Genomic DNA, 23361 nt, shown 5'->3' with positions numbered 1-23361 from the left:
GCATAAAGCAGATGACACATCTTTGCCAGCTTCTGAAGAGTGAAACACATGTGGAGAGCACCTCAATTTCATGCTGAATCCTAGAGGCACCACCAGCAATCTCGTGGCTTCCACATCCAGCTGATAGCAGCCGGCACAGCTGAGGGCTCACTCACTAACAAAGAACAAAGCTGAGCAAAATTGCTTTAATCAGACACCTTGTGACCAACAAGCAAACAAACTTGTTTGTCAGAAACATCTGCTACATCTAAGAGATGGAGCAGTGGGCTAGCTGCCCATTCTTTCCAGTGTCAGAATACATGTCACCTGATTAATAATACTGGTTGTAGGATTACAAAATAAAATTATTTAAGTAACATTTCCTGATCAAGATTAATTATCTGTACTACACCAGCCTCTGGCAAAATCTTGTCATAAAATATCAATTACAACTAATTGAATTCTCCATAAAGATGAATTTAATTGAGGAAGAGAGCAAGACAGATTTTAATACCATCTCATTTTCAGGTGTAACAATGCTCCAGTGATTGGCTAGGAAAAAATTCAGAGGTGAATGAAATGTGACACAATTTCTTTAGGAAAAAATGCTTACATTAAAGGGTCATAAATTGGGTTCATTTTATGCATTTGCTCTCTAACATATCAGCCAAAAATCACAAAAGGCCAAAGAGCATACAAATAACATAAAAAAAAAAAAAAACCAACAACTCCTCTAATGGGTATGGAAACAAAAGCACTTGCTCGAAACACTAGAAATTAGAAAGGGACATATTTTTCCTGAAAAATATTGTGTACGAACTTTCCCTTTAATATGGCAAGTAAACACAACTGTAGGAAGAAATGGTCTTTGGTTATTTGAAATTTCAGCTCCCCAGCTTGTTTAGTTAACAATAATAACTAAACAGCTCATAATAATAATAAATAAACAGCTAATTATTTTCAAATTTTCTAAAATCTCATCCTCAACTTTTAATGTTTTACCTTGGTCATTTCTGTAAAATATGAGTGTTGCTGTTTTCCCTTTATTGCCGATAAAGACATCAGCTGAGCATGGAGAAGGAAGCCAGACTAATCAGGATCTTTGAAAACTCCCACCCTTATTAGCATCTTTAGTTACTAGAAGCTGTCTTTAACGAGTACCCAAATGTTTGCTATACACTAAGCATGCAGACCAAAATATATTAGCTGTCTTAGCTACTCTTTCCTTCTGAGCCTGCAGCGTTCTGTTGTGAAAAACAGAAATAACTCCCTCTTAGCGAGTCCCTCCCACCCCCAGGAAGGTCCCCAAGGTCTCTTTTAAGGGTCAGCAAAGGAACATCTCTATGTTACAGGGCGGCAACTGAACAGCAGCAGCACTGAGTCATGGAAAGGCAGCTAGCAGCAGAGAGCGGGAGGTGAATTTGATCCAGACGTAGCCAGGAAAAACTCTCACTGAGGTCATCAGATGTTGTTTCTCCTTGTGGACTGACTCGATGAAGTTCTGCCTCCTCTTTCTCTATCCATTTTTTGCCAGCTCATCAGAAGCAGCCCCGGCAAGCACCGAGCTCACTACCTGGCACAGCCAGCTAAGCTGGCACCAGGACCTCCTTTCAGAAAGGAGGGCAGAGTGTCCTTCACCAAGCACCAGAGGACAGTGGCGTGTGTGTGTGTGTGTGCGTGTGTGTGTGGTGGTGGTGGAATAAAAAGTCAAGCTTCTGTTCAGCTGAGTCACATTAAGCTATTGCTGGTGCAGATGAGTCAAAGTTCCAGCACAGCTGTGCTCCCAGGCTCCCCACCCAGGACTGAGCAACCGCTGTGCACATTTTGTGAAATGAAAAGAAAATGTGAAACGGACCTGCACATGGGAGAAAAGGTTTGTAAAGCCAAATGCCCTGTAAATACAGGTCTGGTACCCCTAACTGAATCATGATAATTAATTCAGTTGAGGCAGAAGAGTAAACCAAGAATTTCTGCTGCTCTGACAGCAGGAACATCTATCTAGCAGTTCTGCAATCAGTTCATGCTTTATTTTTGAAAGTCCACTAGATATCACCTATGGATTAGTCTCCTGCCAAAATCTACTGGAGCCTAGAAGAAGAATTGCCATCTATTTGCCTTGCTCTCATACTGCTTTCTACATAACCATCTGCCATCTGACAGTCGGATGTACAATGCCCCATTGGGCTGTTCGTACATCCTATGAACTTGTGCACCTGCCCTGCAAAACGTTCTGCATTAGAACCTGAGAAAGGTAGAGGCAGACCAAACATCACAAGCAAACTATGTATTGATGATGATAATTATAAAATACATAACCAGCACTGACTGCAGGGCACGCCGGTGTCTGTACCCACTTCGTCATTTCACGTGATCAAACACTTCCCCAGCTCCAGCGTCAACAGCACGCGAGCAAAAGCAAATATAGACGGCCTCCTCCTTCGCTTTCATCTCCAGCCTCCCGAGATAAAATCAGCCGGTTTGTAATGATGAACTTGCCGAGTGAGCTGGGAGCTGCTGGCCTGCATTGCCGCTCCCTCTAGCCACCAGCCCAGGAACTGGGAAACAGTCGAAAATCCCAGCACCACTGGCAGCCCCGCCACAGCCCAGCTGGGAAGGCCTCGCATGGCGCACGGCGTGTTTCGGGGGTACATTTGCTGGGACCTCCCTGTTCCGTCTCAGTCTTTGAGGGGAAGAGGACTCTGTCCCGCGTTTCAAAACAGTCACTTTGGCAAATGAACATCCTGCCGGGGCAACGCCAGCACTGCTGCCCGTAGGCCCCATGGCACAGCCGGCGGGCCCCACGGCACACAGAGCCTCCTCAAGCAACGGCTGCTGAGGAGCCACGTCCCTACCGCTTGGCCAGTGACCTCTACGAGCCACCTGAAACACGACCTCAGTGCTGTTCCGCTCTGTCAGCACATTGCACTCTGCCATCCCTAGGCACCTCTCCAGTAAGGGGCTTCCTTGGCCATAAACTAAACACGCAATTCAAATCCATCACGAACCTTGATGTGACAATCCATATTCCGTTTCATAGCTGCAGGAACGTGGAAGGAAAATTTTAAACGCTTGATTTCAGTCACGCTTAAGAGCTACACCCTACATTTTTCAGGGGATTATTTTCTTCTCCTCACGTTATACAATATTTCGCTTCAGCTAGAGTTTTTTTAAAGTCTGCTCTGGGAGGAGAGTCCCTAACTCATCACGGTTGAACTGGGGGGTTTTTGCTCCATCTAGCGGTGCACGAAACCCCCACCAGGCAAGCACGAGGTGCGCGCGCTGCACTGCGCTGAATGACTTTCCCACCACCACTTACAGAGAGAAAATAATACATGTGCAGAAAATAACAGCAAGCCAGTAGCTGCTCTGCAAAACTATAGTCTCACCTACCTATTTTAAGCAAAACCACCCAGAAAAATTTAAGAACTGAGTATATTTGCGAAGGAGAACTACACATTGCAGAAGAAAAACAAAATAGCCTGATTCTAATAGGTAAAAGGGCCTAAAGGTGCCAAAGCAGAAATTCCCCAGCTCTGTTCCCCCAGAGCAGCAGCTTTTTTTCAGTCCTTTGAACTCCTGAATGAAGATACTTGGTCTACAAAAACAGGAAAAATTCCACCTCTACTTCACCTTCCATACTAGAATGCACAATAAAACAGTTTTTAGTCTTCATAGAAACAGTACAGAATCATCTAGGAATCAGGAGAAGGACATTTTTCTACTGTTAACTTCCTTAGTTTTATAATAATGTGCAGCATTTAGGTCATCTACTTTCAAACTCCAGTTAACTAAAAAAGAACCCCTACTAGGCTCTACTGCTAAATCCTGAGATTCACAGCATGTTTTATTTAGCCACCCATGATTTATTTAAATAGGAAGATGTTTACTTCTGCATTTCTGACTTTCACTGCATCAGAGAAGGTCAGCTTCTCTGTTTGCTCCACAATGAGTAAATGCCATGATACTATGGATACCAACTCAAATTATGCCAGCAACTTATAATGATCCTATTTTCCCTTAATTGGAAAACTACCAGATAGAAACCAACCAATGATAGTGTCTCTGTTACAGCTAATAACACTGATCAGTCTTTGACTTCATTTTCTCCTGAGACACATTGTTAGCTACAAACCACGTTAGGATAATCAGCTGCTGTATCTTCAAGGCAAAAGGGCTGGCACCTAGAGTTGGTGGGTTTAATTTTCATGTTTAAATAGTAGTCATTCTTCTTTGTTTCCCTCTACAGAATTATATAAAAGATACTCATTGAAAGATTGGACAAACCCTATCCTATGGAAGAGGTTAATTACGGTGCTTCAGTTCAGTCACCAAGTAAAGAGAGTTAATTACTGTTTACATTTGGGAGGGAGATGCAAGCAAGTCAAAATATCAGAAATTCTTACTGTTTCTATCTTTGGGAAGCAACTCTGAGGAACTCTTAATTATAGCAGTAGAAGACCAAAATCAAAAGCAACATTCAAACATTTCAATGTTTTACCCTGCCCAGTAAACATCGCAGCACTTTCAGGGATATAATAAACTGCAATAACCCTACTACACAATTTTTGCACATGTAATTTTCAAATTTTAGAGTGGGAATGAAACTGCTTCATCTATATTGTAATGCCAAGTGATTGAGAAACACATGAAACTAAGAAGCATTCAATACCAAATTACAGAAGCAGCTATGTATTGCTGACAGCCTGCAGTAAGAATAAAGAATGTAGACAAACTTGCAAAATCACGAAGGCAGATCAGCCTTCTGCAAGTGTATTCTTCCTTATGCCTTGGACACTTCACAGTCATACCTAAGGCAAGCACAAGGAAACATTTAACAGGAAGGATAGAAACAGTAAATCAAATGTAACTGAAAAGCAAATGACCTGTATTCTGTTTTTTATATGGATTTCTTCAGGGTCATAAAAAAACACATTATACAGGAGGAGGATGAGCCTCACGCTACCTCTGCAGTTCTTCCCTCCTTGATCCTGATGATTCTCCTTTTATCCCATCCTCAAAGCCACATATAACTGCAAATAAATAACAGCTTTTCAACCTGTATCCAGCCATCCCTGCCTTTACAGGCGCTCCAGGTGGTTTGGAGTATATTTTAACTCATGACAGTGACAACACACTTAAGAGCCTTCCCCCAACCCCAATCAGTTTTTCTTCCTTGTGAGCTTCAGGCTAGTAAAAGCCACTTCATAGAAATTCTGTTTCCTGGTACATCTGCTTGGGCTGTTTAAGTTTGGAAGATCCAACCAGTAGAAATCCTCCAGTTATTTTTGTGCCACAACATGTGTCTGGAAAGATGTAATGAACAAAGTGCCTTGTGGGCAACGGTAACTTGGACTCTCTTCTTAAGACACCCGTGGACACGTTCACGTTTATCTGGTTGTAGTTACAGGGCTCTTCAATTACAAGTTCATTCCTTTGTTGATGATCTTGTTCACAGCTTAGAGAAAAATATTTTCATCCATTAGGTAACAGAAGTACATGAGTAATCATCTTGCACTTTTGCTAATGCTTAATACAAGACTTTCACAAACACAGGCAAACAAAATTAGAAGACAGACCTCAAAGAAGCTTAGAAATGTAATCACTCCTAGCTAGAGCATCTGCTGTAAGAACATAAATGTGCTGGTTCCTCAGAATGATCAAAAAGCAAAGAAACAATGGTTAATCTCTATATAGCAACATTCATAAAGTGCCACGTTGGTATTTGCCCAACCTTGAAACAAACTTCTAGGACTGTCTGCAGCAAACCCACACAATACAGACTCTGTGAAGGAGCTCCTTCCCACCCCGTGTTCTCAACATCTGGGGGAGAAGTGTATCACACGACCATGTACATACCATAACAAAACTCACAGTACACTTAAAGATTTCTGGTACTGTTTATTTTAGTTCAAAATAAACTGTGCATTTTATGTGTTTGCTTACAGTTCGCGTGTGTTTTAAATACTGGACACAAGGAAGAGAGCTGTAGAAAAGCACGGAGAGGAGATTACCAAGCATCGATGGCAAAAATTTACGGCTGTGCCGTTCTGAATAACTCACACTTGACATGAGTCAGAATCCTACGGCATCCATGCAAATGTCAGTCCCATACACACCAGTAAGAGAGGAGAGATGGATTATACAGATGTAGCACTGACTGCACACTTAGCGACCCCGAGCTTCTCTGTTATCTTGAAGATGGACTACTAGACCCCGAGGGTGGACAGCAGAACTGGTGCAGAACATTATCTTCCCTGCCAAGGAAGAGGGGGGCAAGAAAGAAAAAAAAAGACAGAGGAACAGAATCATAGGGAACAGCATTAGGAAAATCAAGCTTGAGATTTTTTTGGGGGTGTTTATAATCCATGAATAGTGTAACTTGTTCGCAAGAACCACCCAATTAACCCACTTCAATCTCAGAGACAGGACTTTCAATACAGTGAAGAACAACTAAATGAGCCCAAGCCAACACTTCGAGTCAAACTCTGAGGCAAAAGCCATTTTTAAAGGGCAATTTCTGTTTTTCCCCTAAAAAAAAATTACATTAAGTAGTTATATACATAGCCAGCCTAATGTGGCTATGGCTCCTTTGTTTTTAACATGTTTAAAACTTTCCACAGGTATTTTCAGTGCCCATATTCCACTGAAAATGCAGAACAGGTTCGTTTCCCCTTCTGCTGGTAATTGACATACAGAAATATTGACAATTAACAGATCTGCACGTCACACACACACACACCCCACCCCCCTTCTTGTCAAGTAGAAGGAAGAACTTTGTTTCCATGCAGAGTTGCCAGCATCATGAATGGTGCTACAAACCAGAAGGCACAAAGGCAATTAAAGAAGCAGTTTGGAATACCTACATCTGTAATGCTATAATGTGCTTTATGGCGGGTGGAGGAAGGGATGCCGGCTTAAAAGGAAGCTTGCACGAGGTCACTTCTTTACTAGTAACACAACCACGAGTGGTCATCTTTAAACTAAATAACAAGCTAAAGGAGGAGGATGGAAAGGAACACGATGAAGGAAGAAAAACAAGAAAATCCAAAATCAAATAGTAAATTTCATGATATTCTGCCAAGTTCTGACTGTTTTCAAACAGTTTGCTGTGTAGGAACACAATTCACCATTTTTGCATTGCTAGATCACGTAGGCATCAAGTGGAAAATTACAAGTATTACTATAATTATGCCAGCTTTCCTTTGCCATAGGGTTTGAGCACAGATGCCTTATATAATCATCTGAACCTCACACTGACTTAGCACAGAGCACACGACTTGGTCTGAGTTTGGATCTGGTTTGCTTTCTGTATCTGCATATTGCATCTTTGTTGCAATATGCTGGCTGGTCTGAGCTGTGTTGCTTTCACTTCTTTGCCCCATTTGAAAAAAACATTTTCCAGCTTTTAAATCTCTGCATATTGTAAGAAGAGGCTACAGTGCTTAAATGTGGCAAGTTATATAGCTAGGCGATTGCTGTTCAGCTACAAATGAGATTCCTATTCAACATCTTTCTTGGTAGAAAACTTCAAAAAATAGTCGTATCAATAGTACAAAGGATTCTGAAGACACTCCTGCAGCTACAGTTTCACCTGTGACTAATCATTGACTGGGAAACTACCACAGGACTGAGGTGTCTGCTGTGTAGCGTGGGATGTCTTTACAGATGCTTGTGTAAAGGACGTGAAATATTTATGTGTCTGAGCCTGGGAAACGGTATAGTGCTCATCAGTGGGAAAACGTAAACCACAGCTGCACAGAACCAAATTTATCTGTTAACAGGTATTTTTCACTTTCAGGAATCTAAGCAAAAAGTTCCCAATTTTCCCTGACTGTACCTAGCGTGCAAGAATTCCCACCGTGCTCTTGAAAAAAGTATGAAAAACCAGACCGCTCAAATACAATATAGAAGCATCTGTCAGCTAGATATCATTTTATGTTAAGCTTCTGTGTTAACCAGTTATGGTGACAAAATAGCTACAAGGCCTACCAGTGGCTCAGACAAAAAGAAATAGCACAACCAATCCTTCTATGGTCTTCCACACAGTGGTTTGTTGCACGTAAGCCAACATTACCTGGTGAAACAAAGATTCCACATTAAAATTTCACAGAAGTACATTATTTTCAGAATAATGTTTTTTACCTCCCAGAGGTGCTGATTAAACATTAAGCAGGTAGAGACTGCAAGAAAACGATGGGATTTCTTTGGTACTATAACATCCTTTGCATTATCTTTTTGTTTTCACAGGTATCACTGGGGGAAAAAAAAAAAGAAAAGAAAAATCTCTAGCTTCACGATTTTGAAAATGGTCTTTGGACATAAGGGCATCTATTTTGATATTAGAAGGATGGAAGGTAAAGTGGATGGAGAAAGAAATGACTGACAGGCAACGTTTCATGCAAATCAGAACGAGGAAATCATAGTTATGAATAGACACATCAGATGAAAAAAAGTTTAGATACTAGTGGTAAGGAAATCTGTCCACAGTTGTAGTTGCATGTATCAGCCTAAAAGATATCCATACAAAGACTACACGTATGGATACGATTTTACATTCCCAAGCGTGGGCAGTCTTCTACATTGTATCTTCCTGCCTGGAGCCATTCCTACAGCTGCTCCTGCCATAGCACTCACCACACAAAAGCCTGAAGAGCTGACGGCTACAGCAGCGTTAGGGCCATGAGGCATTAGAAACCAACCCAACCCAACCAACACATCCCCACCCCCCCAATTTACAGCAGACTAGGATGCCTTCTCCAGGGGTGTTCTGGTGAACTATCCTTAGACTGTAAATGAGCCCTGCATGTTTGCAAATGGTGTAAAAAGATGAGTAACTTGAAGGTTCAACTGACGTACCCCAAGTCTAAAACGGCCAGGTGCACAAGCGTGTTACGTTGTTAGTATCAGGCACTTAGCAGCTACACAGATAGGCTGGAGTACTAACCGAAGTCTGGTTAGAAAGATGTGTTTAGAAAATGCGGGGAACAGACCGTTCCTCAAATGAGAAACAGATGATTACATCTACTTTCTCTGAACGCCATTACACCTCTGGGCTTTGCTTTGTGCCTGTTCTCGCTGCAAGGCCACCGAGATAACGCGGGCCGGAGCAGCAAGAGGCTCAGCAACTGCAGTTGCAAGATCCAGGCCCTTTTGGATGCCTCTCCATGGTGTACCACCATCTCCTTGACTTTGCCCTTCACACCAGGCAATAAAACCTGGATTGAAACAATCACTAACAAACACAGAGCACCTCATGGAATTTGCAGCTTTGACCTAGAGTACGTTGTTTTTAAGGCTCAAAAAGAACAAATGCAGGAGACATATAGGCTAACTGGAACATACAGAGACCAGTAACTAGCTGCAAGTACATTATATGCTTAGTCTGCCTAAGACTACTTCTTATAATAGAAGAATGCAAGATAAATTGTATTATTTCTGTCTATTTTGAACGTTGTAAAATGAGCAAGCAAGGGATTACCGCAATAGCTGCAGTTATTAAAAATGCATTATTTCCCTATTAACAATTCAAAACAGATGCCAAAAATCGTCTTGACTAGAAATAAAACTGCTGGAGTGAATAAAACATCCAGCAATTAGCTAACAGCAAATCAAAGATGCTCCAGATCTCACTGTAGTGCATTCATTAATTGCTTCTTTCAGAGCAAATTTAATTTTTAATTCTGGGCTACAAAATTAATCCCTCTGTGTATTTTCTAAATAAAGCCTCAAACCCAAAGTTAGACTGAAGCATCCATTTCTGTTAGTTTTGTTTCTAATGATTTCTATTTATAACTTGATAAATGGTAAAAGTTAAATGTAATGCTGTTAAATGTATGTGGAAATTTAAAGCCCGCTCCTGTTGGTGTTCTTGCAGTTGAATTTTACCCACAGCAGTAGGATCCCCACAGATAGGTCCGTCACAAAACCAGGTGCATCATTTGTACTCAACTAAGAGATTACAGCTGTAGTGACGTCAAGTTGCAACAATCAGTTTGGATACAACAGCTTCAGAAATTTAACTCATGGGTAAACCAAGCAAATTCCTGACATGCGGAAAACTACCCTCTCCTAGAAGAGGCTGGCTGCACCTCTTCCATACTCTCCTGGTAAGGAGCTGAAGCCGGCACCAGCCTGAGACTTCTGTTCTTCGAGTGAACAGCCCCTGTCGCCTCAGCCTCTCCTCCCCTGCCCTGTGCTCTGGCCCCAGGGCACCTCGGTGGCCCTTTGCTGGACTCGCCCCAGTGTCCCGATGCCTTTCAGAAAGTCGGGCGCGGCAGCGGAGGTTTCGCAGGTGACGGGAGGGAGGAAAGGCCTCGCTCAGCCTGCTGACCGCTCGGCTCACGCAGCCCCAGGGCTGCTGGCCACTGCTCCACGGGCGTGCTGCATCGACACCTTCTGCAAAGCTCATTTTACACCCCGGTCACTGGGGTGTTGGGCTGGGGGAGGAGGCAAGGGGAGAACAAGGGCATGTCTTAATCCCTGACCTCCCTTATCTAACGCACAACCAAGCCGGAGGCCAGTGCCGGCCACACGCTGGTGGCAGACCAGGGCTGACCAGCCAGCGAGGGGTGCGGGAGATGGAGAGCGCGAGAAGTTGCCCGGCAGCCGGTGACTGACCCATTGATTGCTCCATTACTGTTAGGTATGGGAAGCACTAAAATATTCATGGACTGGTGGAAGTTCCCGTATCTCCACCGGCTGTAGCTGAGTTATGGCTACGTATGTACACACAGTTGGAGAGTGGGAGACCTAAACTTCCTTGAGAGCAGAGTCGGTGATGAGTTCCTGCACATCCCCCAATCCTTAAACAAAAGCTGAAGGTCTTGTGGCATGTGTGTGGGCATCATCCAAACCTGTGCGTCGTTTTATACATCATTACTCTAAACATTGTTCTTGCTTTACAGATCCAGCCACATTTAGGGCAGGTTTTTTGTGGGTTTTTTTTTTTTTTTTTTTTTTCTGCACAAAGACAGAAAGACAAAAGCAGCTAGAGAAGTTTAGGATTTTTTAACTACAAAATTATGCTGCTCTAAGTTTTAATTCCAGAAGCAATACTACCGATAAAAATAATAACCTACATGGAGCAAAACACTCAAACATTCAAGAAACAACGGGTTTTCCCATCAACATCCCTATAGGAAGATCTTTAGTAAGTCTTTAAAATGAAAGCATTATAAACTAAGGACAAAGGAAAACCAAAGGCCTCATGAAAAAGCAAGCGGAGAATCTAACAGTGTTCAGGTGCTGCTCCTCACCAAAGGTGTACCAAGATGTCTTACAACTCAACTATGGATTTGCTACCACCAAATAGAACCAAGAGCTCTGATGGGATAAAAAAATCAAACATACAAACAAATGCTGTCATGTAAAACAAAAGGATGAATCCAAACATGCATGGTTAGAGATAACTAAGACATGAAACATTCAAATCAGAAATATGTTTATGCATTTACAGATTTAGGATTCATTGGTTTTGTCTCTCCTTATTACTGGTACAAAGTGATTTGATTTTTCAGCACCAGACTTCCAATATTTTGATATTAATATTATTCATGAGCTGGCAATATCACTAAGTTAATCACTAATAGTAAAACTAAAAATTAAAGACAGTTTTTTTCATGACATGCACAATTTCTTCATGGTTTTCATATTTCTAATTACTTAGATTAGCTGTCCTTTGATGCTTCTATGACTTAAACACTAGCACTGAGAATGAATTGTACTAAAATGCCGAACTACTGTTCTCTGTATTTGGTCGAAGAAAACTTGGAAAACACATAGTAAAGACATCTATTTTAAATGAAGCATTATTAGCTGGAAAACAGGATTTAAAAAATATATTTAGGGCAGTTTCTGCTTGGCATCAAGGTCCTGCAACTGTTTAAAGCCCCCTTGCTTCCATTCAAATCAAAAGGCAGTGCTGAGACTTTTGCAGGTCCATGACTTTAACCTTTAGTGGGCCAAAACACATGGCTTGCTTCACATACTGTCACGAAATAGTCAGGGGTTTAAAAAGTGTTGCTCAGAATGACATCGCTACCCTACATAAATTATAAAAGCATTTCAGTATGTTTGTTTGTGAGAACTAAACTCACAACTAGCTTCTTCCTATCTTTAAGAGAGTCTAGGGGGATGTGCCTCTTAAAGCACATGAAATCATTTTAATGTATAATTCAAGAGTGCCTGAGAGAAGTGAATGAGAACTATCCTGTGAGAAGTTAAAAATGTTTGATACGCTTTTCTAATTTTTTTTCTTTTAGAACTTAAACTACAATACCTTTTCTTTCATCGAATTGTAACATTAGATCTCTCTTCAAAAATAAAAAGTGGGTGGACCATATCTACTCTTACCTGTACTCTGAGTGTGTGGCAGGGACAGCTAGCTGGGTATGGTACAATGGAGCTGGACAGCAAAACTGGTGCAGAGTATTTAAAGACCTACGACACAAGGAAAAACACAAAGTCAAAACACCAAGTGTTTAGAACGGGGCTTTTTAGGGAAAAAGCAGGTGCTAATAGGTATATCTGAAACTCATAATAACTTTGAGTGAAATTTGACGTACAGCTGTCAGTTCTGAATCCCAGGAAATAAGGAGGGAAACAGCCCCATGGTTTAAATATACACATCAAGAATGACAGTGATGAACTGTTGCAATGAAGAATCAAAGTTTTGTTGCAAGATTGAGATAAAACGCCAATTTAAGACTTTGGTTTTGCCTTGCCATGCGAAACTGAGGCAAAAGCTAAACACTGAGGGTTAAAATCCCTGTGCAAATGAAGCTTCAGACTTGCAATTTACTCTGCACCAGTCAAGCTGTTTCTTTGTTAATGGAATTACAAACACAGTGCTTACATGAGAGGAGGAATAATGTGATGAACATGGACACAAGCTTTCTTCAAGCCCAGCAATTATAAATATATTGCAATATGCCACTTGTAAATTTGAAAGAATCCAAGTTTCACCCAAGTTTTAAACAACATTCCAAAATGTGCAATACTAATTTAATTGCTGTCGTTTGTTCAAAGCATGGAAAAAGAAAAAAAGCTTTACAACACAAAAAGATATTCTGCACCCTACATCATTACGTTTATATTGTTTCACTAAACACAAAGAAGGGTTGCAAAACAAGGCAAGGTATTGCATCTGAAGTAAAGCTTAGAAAATCTTTAAGCAACACACACAGTACAGTTCTCAGCATTTTTGATGTTTGTGCCAGGGAACACTAAACAAGGTTTAGCACAGTAAGTCCTCCATGATAAAATCACCTAATCAAACTTCTTAAGACACAGTATCCTTCTAGGAAATCATAACAATATCAATCAATATTTCCTGGCTCTTAGAGTGTGCACATATGGAAGAAGTAGCCATTAAATTGAAAATCCTCTTTTAACTTGTAAACGTCCAAACTGACTATTAATAGAGAATGTGTGTATATGTACATACATGCAAGTTTCCCCCCACCCCCCCTTTGGCTTGGCATCTTGAAAAATGTTTCAGAAGATTGATTTTGATTCTTCCACACCCCTGAGGCTTTTAAATGAATCCTGTGAGGTCACTTTCTTATGAGATCAAACAGAGTGGTTAAGCAAAAGAAGTCAGGCTTTGTTCAGAAAGGAGTCTGTTACTAATCCTTTTTAAAAAACCCTGCAAGGTCAGCCTGTTCTGATTTCTGCTGCCAACTGTGTGTCAGCAACTGCATGGCCAAGACGAGTTAGATTTTCTGTCTGAAGATAGCAGCTGATGGTAGCTCCTATAAAGTACTGGAGCTTGTGGAAACAGAAGCACAACACAACTCAGTCACCAGGCATATTGCCATCATGGGACATACCCTGCTAACACCTCGTAGCACACAAGTACTAATTGGTGGCACCTTCAAACTACTTGGAAGGATGGACTGAACAATTTAAAGAAAGATGGACAATGTTACTGAACGCATTGATGGACCATGATAAAAGCGGTTAGAACACACAAAAGCTGTATTTTCTGACATGAAAAACATACAATATTCACAACAAGTTGCTCCACACAATTCACAGAACCAGGGTGGCACATTGTAAGTGTGCATTGCACAATAGTCTCACATTGAGTAGGGAAACTGATCACAGTGGCGAAATCACTGCTTCCTGCTTTGTGAACACCTAATTTTTTTCAGTAGAAGCAAAAGGAGGAAATTAGTATGAGAGTGTCCCATATTCCCTTCCCACCACTTTTTTTTGCTGTACAAATCTGTCTATTCTCAGCAATAGTACACCTCTTCTTCAGGGAATAAACCAGTAAACAGATGAAAGAAGCTGCCTGGATTCAGTTCTGCTCAACAAAGCGTTTCAAACAGAGCTTGCTCCTGACTACTCCAAAAAGAATCTGGCCATAAGGCTCCATAAATCTGTCCTACCCCAACTTTACCACGTCCAAAAAAAAAAAAAAATTCTAAACAAAGAAGAAAGTTCTCCCTATAATCTCTTTGCTCATCTGCAGTTAAGGTTAATACTCACCTATCACACTGGTTAGGAGCTCAACAGCTTTGAGTTTCTTTTCGAAGGCGCAGTAGAAATGCAAAAGTCCAGCCACCTTGATAGCAAATAAGAAGTGCCAAAGTTTTGTCAAGTAGTAAGTACGCTGGCACTCTGCATCGTAAGTGCAGGTATGGAGTAGATAAAACAGATGACAATGTTCAACTACAGGCTTGTAATTAAGTTACCACATGTCATTGCTGTGTTCTAAAAAGAACATCTCAGATGTTCAACAGACATTCAATACATCAGGTTGGATTTCAGCCAATGTTTAGGGTGTTGAAAGATACGCTCTTTGTCCAACTAGTTACAGAAACAAACATGAGGTTTAGACTCTGCTCCAAATATTACAAATGAGGGACATCTTGACTCTGTGTTTTGGTTCCTCTAGATTCCCACTGACTGATGCCCAATCAGCCTGACAAATGATGAGGCTCAGGCTTTGCTGCCTCTGTCATAGCATACTAATTTTACCCAAAGCAAATCTACCTTCTGCTGGTGCAATCTAAGATCCATATGTGGCATCTTGTATCTTCAATCAACTGCTAAAATAGGTTCCATTCATTTACTCCTTATCACAAAAAGGTCAAGATTCAAATGCCTTTTTTTGTATTTGGGTTTTTTTTTGTTTGTTTGGTTTTTAACTAGATTTTTTGATCACTCTTCAACACAAGTTTGCATTCAAAAAATAGGTTTGCTAAGTTGTAACACTTGAAGCCATACATCAGAAGAAATATATTTAAATAATTTGGAGAAGTAATCGCTTCCCCTGTTCACAGTACCCGAGATACTTGGGCCTATTAAGTTTAGTTTCTACCTCTCTAATCGATGGTCTTCAAAAGATGATATAAGGTTATCAATAGACCGCAGCAACTTCAGCACTGACACCAGACAAATGACTAAAATGATGAACGCTACTTCCAGTAATTTCAGCTTCTAAAACATGACCACAACACCCCAGTGGACATGGAAGCTTTGCAATTTCCCTGCTTCCAGGCCAGGTTTCTTCCAGCTCCCCAGGTACTGACAGGTAACCGCTTGTCAATTTTAAAGGAAAGTCCTTTGGAAAACAGACTAGTTAAACAGAAAAACAGAACCAAACCTAAAACAAAACCATGAAAACACACCTCCCTCAGGATACCAACATAACGGGAAAAATCCAGCTATAAAGTATGTATGCAGACCCAAAGTAGGTATACCTGTTCCTCTCGCTTCTGTATAAGTTCCATTATGTTTGCCATTAGAAACCACTTGTTTTAACATTTTCCTGTGCCTCAGTGAACAGAAATTACCATTCTCTTTATTCTTTCAGTACTAGAGCCTTGCTTCGGTATACAAAGAAACAGATCACTGATCATCGCATAAAGCTACAACTGTTTTGTTGCGGTTTTTTTCTCTCATTTTCTCTTACAATCACCCACAAGCCTCTCAAACTCAGTAGACTATTTTCTCAATATTGGTTTTAAAACCACCTGGGAGAGCAGAATCCTAGGCTATTAACTTGGAATTACTTTTGCTTTAACAGACTATATCCTCTTACTGTTTTCAAAATGTGCCCTTAGTAGGCTGGTAACCACCTCCTGCTCCTGGTAGCAGGGCAGCACTGCGGGCTGTAGCACGAACCACATCCATCCATCCAAGTGCCGAGAGCCTGGAGAGAGCATGTCCTTCTAACTCCGAGTAGCACACGGCATTTAGTACAGCACACACTATCCAACCCTTTTTTTTATTTGGCTCGTTTAATTTTCAGCATGTGTAAACCTGTGAGTAAGTTGAGGGCATTATTAAATCAACACTTAGAACTTCTTCCTAACAAGATCATTCGATATCAGACAGAAGAGACTGAGACACTGTTGTCTCACAGGCACTCAGTAAAAGCGTATTGGTACAGGACCACAGCTGAAAGAAATGCTGCCTTTTTATAAAGTTAACAACGTGGCTGATTAAAGCATTCTACCAGGTACATTTGTTCACCGTAACTGCTGTATTTATCTGCAGCCTTATTACTTCACACACTCCTCCTCCTCTTTGTATGAAATAACAATCTGTTCACCTCCGTCTGCCAATATTCTTCCTTTTTCTTCTGGTACATTTTTCCATGAGGTACTGTGCTCCAACGAGTACGTGCGAGCACTAGGAAAAATTTATACCAGCACAGCCTACTATACTGCCTCAGGCACCCTGTATACCTGGTGCTAGTTAACACATACTTTTTTTACAAATAGCTTGTAAATATCTGAAGTGGTAGACAAGTCCATCCCCTGTATAAGCCCATTCACTTCAATGTCATTTGGGGCGGCTAAGAATGATGTTTGATTGGATTCATGCCCACAAGCTAATAAAGGGACTACTTCCATTTCTCGGTATTTTATCCTGATGAAGATCAACATTCTTTTATAAGCTGAATTTTTTTTTCTTCACATCAATCCAGAGTTAGGGATATAGCTGAGATTAGAAAAGACTATAGTTAAAACTAGTGAAGTCTGTCCTGTTCTCATTTAATAAATGTAACTATTTATTTAATGAGAAATAAAACTTGAGATATAATCAAACTGACCTCCAAATATGTGACAAACAGCAATCGTAATAATACAGACGTGTATCGACTCCATCTAGAAGTTTGCTTATTACCATGTTTATTAAGACGCTAGAAAGGCTTTTAGAATCAGCTGGCTGAGCCTACAAGACCACTTGCTTTTTGGAAACTCACCCCAGCAGAGCAGAGAGCAGAGCGCTGGGCACGCGTCCGCCAAGAGGTGATTTAGCAGATGATCCACTCACATTTGCAAGGACCAATCCCTCCTGCTCTGATAACAAGGATATTCCTTTCAATACTCGGGTCTTCACCCAACATACACGGGATAGCATGATTCTGAAGTAGCAGTGAAAAAAATTTTCTTTTTTTCTATGTGATTCATCCCACTTTATGTCCAGCAGCCTGGAGCCAATTATGGCAAGGAGAGGCTGTGGTGGCATATAGCAAGTACTATGCTTTTTCACAGTGTTGATCTTCATTACAGTTTTTTCCCTACACACTTTTTTGAGTGGTAACTGTGCAAAATTAAATGCTGGTCTGGCATTTAGAGTTGCATATGTAAACACCTTACAGTTCACAGGCACGTGGCAGTTTGTCACACACTATAGACGACTGCAACTAACACCTTTATTCCTACCGTTTTCCTTCAAACAAGACTGTTTTCTGTACACAGCTTCTTAGACACCAAATCCCTGCGTATCAAGGATGCTCAATAAAATCTGCAGTTCTAAGACATTGGCACATGTACGCTGGAGTACAGGCCACTGATTTTTTCTCAAGAATACATATAATTTGGTCATCAAAATGATTAAGTATCAGCATTTGTACATGTTGCAGTATAAATACGAACCGATAGGTTCTTGTTTTGAATAATACCACCCTTTCTTGTATTTCCAACTCAAGCGTCCAAAACTGGGTTTATCATAAAAATGATTAGGTACACTTTCACTACCCTCTCCTCCATTAAAAGGGCCTTAAAATAATTGCCATCTCTTGGGAGAATAAAGCCAGTACAGTCACAGCACACTAAACAAGAAACATCAGTTATTTTTGTGCCATCCTAGAACACAATCCTTATTGACATAATTATTTTAAAAATAATTATTATAAACTTATCTGGTTTCACAAAAATGAAGTACTAGCCTACTTAAATAGGCAAGAGGTGATTCTTTTGCATCCTAGCCAATGCACAGTTTGTAAGCAGCCTCCAGTACTGGGTTAGCTGTAACTAGGGTGAATTTAATTAAGATTGCTAATATGTAGACACTTATAATTAGGAACATTTATTTCCCTCTTGCATAAGTCTTACTATAAAACCATCTATTCTGAAGGGTGATGTACAATAATTTACAGTACACATGAATGCACTCGTATCATTTGTGCTTACGAGTCACTTTCAAAATCTATAGAAAAAAATCCACACAGACCAAAAGCAGAAATAAAGAGCAGCAGAAAGACGTGAAGCTGCATATGACAGAAGGAAAAAAATCTTTTAGATTAAATCATAAAAATGATGGTTTCACTGAATCTTTTCTATATTTTCCACATCAATAAATTGGTTCCCAGAATTTCTCAAGAAACTACAACTCGCATTAGAAAATCAGCCACATTTATAACTTCACAACACAATAATCATAGTAAAACCAAATCTAAATAGTGACATCTATACATATTGGATTTGAAGCTCATGAAAGAGGAAAAATACAAATGGACAAAGTATGAAATTACACAGATATAGCATAGGAGATTTACAGCAAGGTAAATCCTATTTATTAAAACAATGGTCCAAAGACATATGTTCTATTCAATGCAGCATCTGGGAAAACACTTTTGCTAATCCTAGTAGTCTGAAATTGTTGTTTAGGTTGTTTTTTTTTTTAGAATGGCAACAACCTAGCTTTTTACATTTTAAGATGTAAAAAAGATATGTTTTATTTTTAAAAAAGGCAAAAGTTCTTAACATATATATTATTAGAACGTTGACAGAACTATAGCATTTAAGTTTTCATCTCAAAACTTAGTAATGCATTAAAAAGCTAGTGTATTATACTGTTTAACATATGTTTTCAGTAATCAGAACAGATCAGTTTTAAAGAACATGAATGTTTTATATATATACACATATGTTCTAGAGAGTTAGTTTTTTTTAAAAAAAAACCAGACTTACATTTTCCTTCTTTTCAACTATCAGTATGGACTTTCTTAAATAGGAGTTACAACACAGAATTATAGAAGTCATAGTTCATATCTTGTTTCCTACAGCAACGTGCTGAGGTAGGTAAAAAATACTAAACATGTAAGCAGTAATAGAGGAAAATACTGTACAAGATGGTTCTATAAATAAGACTGCAACACCACTGTCAAAGAAAGTAACCTATAGAGATGGGGCATTCTTTAACACCATATGATAAGCACTATAAGAAATTCCGTCCTCTGCTGAGAGTTACAAAACCCCCAAATCCCAGAACTCAAATTAAAATGGAGTCTAACACAAACATTTCTACTACTCCCTTGTATAAAACATACAGCGTTATATTTAATAACTGATCCACGTATGCCTGGAAAGCTACAACCTGTTTTCCAAGTTCACGTTTCTTATTTCAACTTCCTACATTCCTTCCATACATTTTGCTTTTAAAACATTTGAACTTCACCATCATACCCTCCCCATAAAACAACAGGCTAAAGAAAACTTCAGAGCAGATTTCAACACTCTTTCAATATTCATTTGGGGTAATTTATTCTTGAATGGTTGAACTTACTATGCCTGTGTATGGCCCATGCTACTGAAAATGAAGCAGATCTACTAAATCAAGACCCCAAGAGGTACCATTAAAATAACTGAAAAAGGCTAGAGAGGACAATTGCATCTGCTTAATAGATGATCTCTGGCAAACCTGGATTTAACCCTGAAGGGAGAGGATCTTTAACCATATTTCAAAAATGTAAATAGCAGGTACAGCCATTTCAAAACACTGGGTTAGAAGTGAACCACTGATGGCAGCGAGGGTGGGTCATAGAGGACAACCTAACTGCACGCTCACTTCTATTTTATTCTGATTTTTCCCTGAAGTGGAACAACACTGCAGTATGGTTTAAGAGAAAGCTCCTAGTAAGGGTGATGTGGAACCACTAGAATTCAGCTGAAAAAACTGCCCAGCGTGGTTGCCACATATACCCTGACACCACAAACACGATGCAAACTTCTGCATTCTCTTTCCCCTGGCTACAAGTGGATAAGCACTTGGCTCTTCTGCCAAACGTGGCAAGTCATGCAATGGGCTCCTGCACTGCATAGTGCATGAATGAAATATTAAACTCCTCCTGTGCTGACTATAATGTTTGAAAAACTATTCAAGTAAATAATAAGCAATTAGTGCACCTTTAGGTTCTGATCAAGCATATATACAACAACAAAAACACAGCGTTATTTTGCCTTATTGATATTATATTGCTTAAGACTGCATTTCATATCCTTGTGTTAGTATTTATGTACGTAAAGGACAGATTACACTTTAATATGACAAAGCATTCAAACAAAATGGAAGAGATTCTTGACTCATCACAGACAGAATTCGTAGCATCCTGCATTGCTTCTTGTATGCAAAGTGGGGCTTTCTGTTATTTTTTTCACTGCTAAACATAGACTTACTCACTTTATTAAGTTAAATGTTTAAATACCCATAAGCATAAACACAATCATCATCTATACATTTCTAATATACAAATCATTCATTTGCCAAAAAGGTAACACCCTGAAAATGGTTCGTGGAAAGAAACCTACCAAACAATAAACTGATCACTACTCCCACTTCTGGAATCCTCAACACAGATATCAGAGACGTGATGACAGATGAAGAAGGAAAAGGTACTCACAAATAACACCTTCTGCAAGCCATCCTTGAATGTGTTGTGGATTTGGAATTTATATTTTCTTTCACGCAATCTGAGGTAGAAAAGCTCTTTCTTAAGGAAAAAAAAATAAAAATCACATGAACAGCTTTTGCATGCTCATTCAAGATCAGCCACGGTGAAACATCACAGATAAGTAAGCTGGTGATGTAACCAGCATCAAACGCTGCATCAGATAAACCCAAAGGCTCTACAGGGTTATATTTTGCAAAGCCAAAAGGTTTTTCCCGGAGAGGAGGTTTAGCAAGCATAAACCGGCCACACTGTTTTCACATTCCTGGTGGGCTTGCTTTCTGCTTCCAGAAGTCACAAATCTGTATTTATTGTTAAACTTCATCACAAGAAAAAACAATATGCTTTCTCATTTGATATTTAGGCTGCAATATAAAAGCACCAAATGTTGCGGTTTTGAATGCACCATCTCTGTACGAACACTGTAGTACAGTCCAAACCAAGAAAAGGCCATTGGTCCTTTTATCTCCATGGTAACAGCAGCATCTGTGAAGACGAACCGTATTCCCTCTTCCCTGCGAAGTCAATTTATAGTCACATACTATGACATAAACTGATAAGACAGCAAAGCTAATCAGCAGCTGGGAGAAACAGTATGAGATTAAGCTCCTGTTCAAGAGAATACTGTTTTGTATATAGTATTTCTCATGTAAAAGTTACAGAATGAATAACCAAACCAAGCTGTTCCAGGTTGGGAATTTGTGAACCTCCCAGTTTAGCTCAGAAGGATAGTGGCTGAATATTTTATAGAATTAGCTTCTTGTTTATAATTCCAGTTACACCCTGTTAATAAACAGGTAGAGAGTATAAAACAAAGCTATTCTTTGAAAAAAAAACAAAAACAAACAAAAACCCAAAACAACAACAACCAACTAACCAAACAAACCAAAGAGCTGTTATTTAAATATTAGCTTTTCCCTTCAAAAGACTTGCCACATCATTAATAAAAACAGCAGAGTGAGAAGTTTCACAACTCTACAAACTATTGCCCTCCTGTGTCCCCTCTCTCCCCTTCTGAGCACCATCAGTGGTGCAAACGTGTCAGCAGCACCATGCTTGTGCACTAACAGTCTGTCTCCAGGGGAATGACCATATGCACAGGCTTTATGAGTCACCTAATCTTGCTTTTATTTTATTCCTGTCCATAGCGGTCCTTTGTAAAAACCAAAATCAAACAAATCACAACAACCACGAAACCCCGCACAATAAAAACCCAAGAAACAAAAACCACACTACAAAAATTTTTTTTCCTCCCCTTCCCTGCTTCTTGCCCCACGCCAATGCTCAGCACTCAGGCCTCACGTTATCAAGACAGCCAAACTTCCTCCCTTGCTTCATGAATCAATATAATGACCATCTGCTTGCATTATTAAGTTAAATATATACCAGAACACACTGATGAGGGCAGCTCATTTGCCGTGGTCAAGTGATCAGTTCATAGCTGTTTCATGGCCAGTTGTAATATTTCCAGAATAAGAGAGCAGGTGGTCAGCCAAATGCTACTTATCACAGCATCACCTATGAAATTCCCCAGGCTAAAGAGAAGCATGAACTGTCACAGACGCTGCTAAATAATGTAAACTTTCAAAAAAAAAGTGGCAAGGCAGGAGTTATTGACTATCTTTGGTCCAAACTGATTTGCAAATGAGTATACTCTGTGCCAAAATACCCTAAGGTGCTCCCTTTTGGTCAGTCATCTGCCTGAAGCTAAAGTTACATCTACAACCTCCCGTTTACGCCTGCTTACTGGCCATACTAATTCCTGCTACACTGGAAACCAATATAAGAATTTCATCTAGCAGACATACACCTAAGTTTACCTGTTCAGCTTCACTTTCCATCCAGACAAATGTAAAATTGATCATTTGTAGAACTGTCACGGTAGCCACAGCCCTGCAGTCTTTATATGCTTTAGTGTTACAGCAGTGCAATGGGAACCCTTAACTAGCGGAGACAAAAGCCCCAAAATTCTCCATCCCCCCCCCCCCCCAACCAGTCTGTAATGCTTATATACTGTGTCAACAGGTCTCAAGCAGCATTCATTTTAAGACAGCTGCATCTAAACACACACTTGATGCAGCACAGCCCCACACAGCAGAAAGCGACCTACACAGAATCCGGCCTAATGGGGCAAGTCCGAAATAGCTTTGTTTATTTCATTCACAAAACCTTTGCTGTGAGCTTGATCCTGTAACTCCAACTCGCGCGGCCTCACGGCATGGATCAGACAGCTCAGCAAAACACCCCCATTCCACAGCGAAGGCCTGATGCGAAGCATCCATACCTTGAAACACATATACAACACTGCAAGACATTAACATGATTACTTGGTATCTGTTAACTCAGGAAGCTAAATATCTTTTCCACAACTTAAGATAATTCAGTGAAATACATATTTAAGACAAGTGAGT

General features: G+C 40.1%; 1 protein-coding gene across 6 annotated transcripts in view; it reads right to left on the bottom strand.

The window, feature by feature from the left end:
* IQSEC1 (IQ motif and Sec7 domain ArfGEF 1) overlaps nt 1-23361 on the bottom strand; it is a 351634-nt gene that overhangs the window by 168435 nt on the left and 159838 nt on the right. For 4 of the 6 annotated variants that reach the window (XM_040593160.1, XM_040593161.1, XM_040593152.1 and 1 more), the window contains exons 3-4: nt 20903-20992; nt 12331-12417 (exon numbers count right to left, since the gene is read on the bottom strand). The exons of 1 other annotated variant lie outside the window; for it this stretch is intronic. In XM_040593160.1, coding sequence (XP_040449094.1) covers nt 12331-12417; nt 20903-20992 — 177 coding nt within the window. The remainder of the gene's footprint in view (nt 1-12330; nt 12418-20902; nt 20993-23361) is intronic. One more of the 6 variants, XM_040593155.1, reaches the window with a different exon arrangement.

This window comes from Falco naumanni, chromosome 4, assembly GCF_017639655.2.
Source record: "Falco naumanni isolate bFalNau1 chromosome 4, bFalNau1.pat, whole genome shotgun sequence".
Taxonomy (NCBI): domain Eukaryota; kingdom Metazoa; phylum Chordata; class Aves; order Falconiformes; family Falconidae; genus Falco; species Falco naumanni.
The sequence above is the reverse complement of the archived record's forward strand: the minus strand, read 5'-3'. Positions and strand labels throughout refer to the sequence as shown.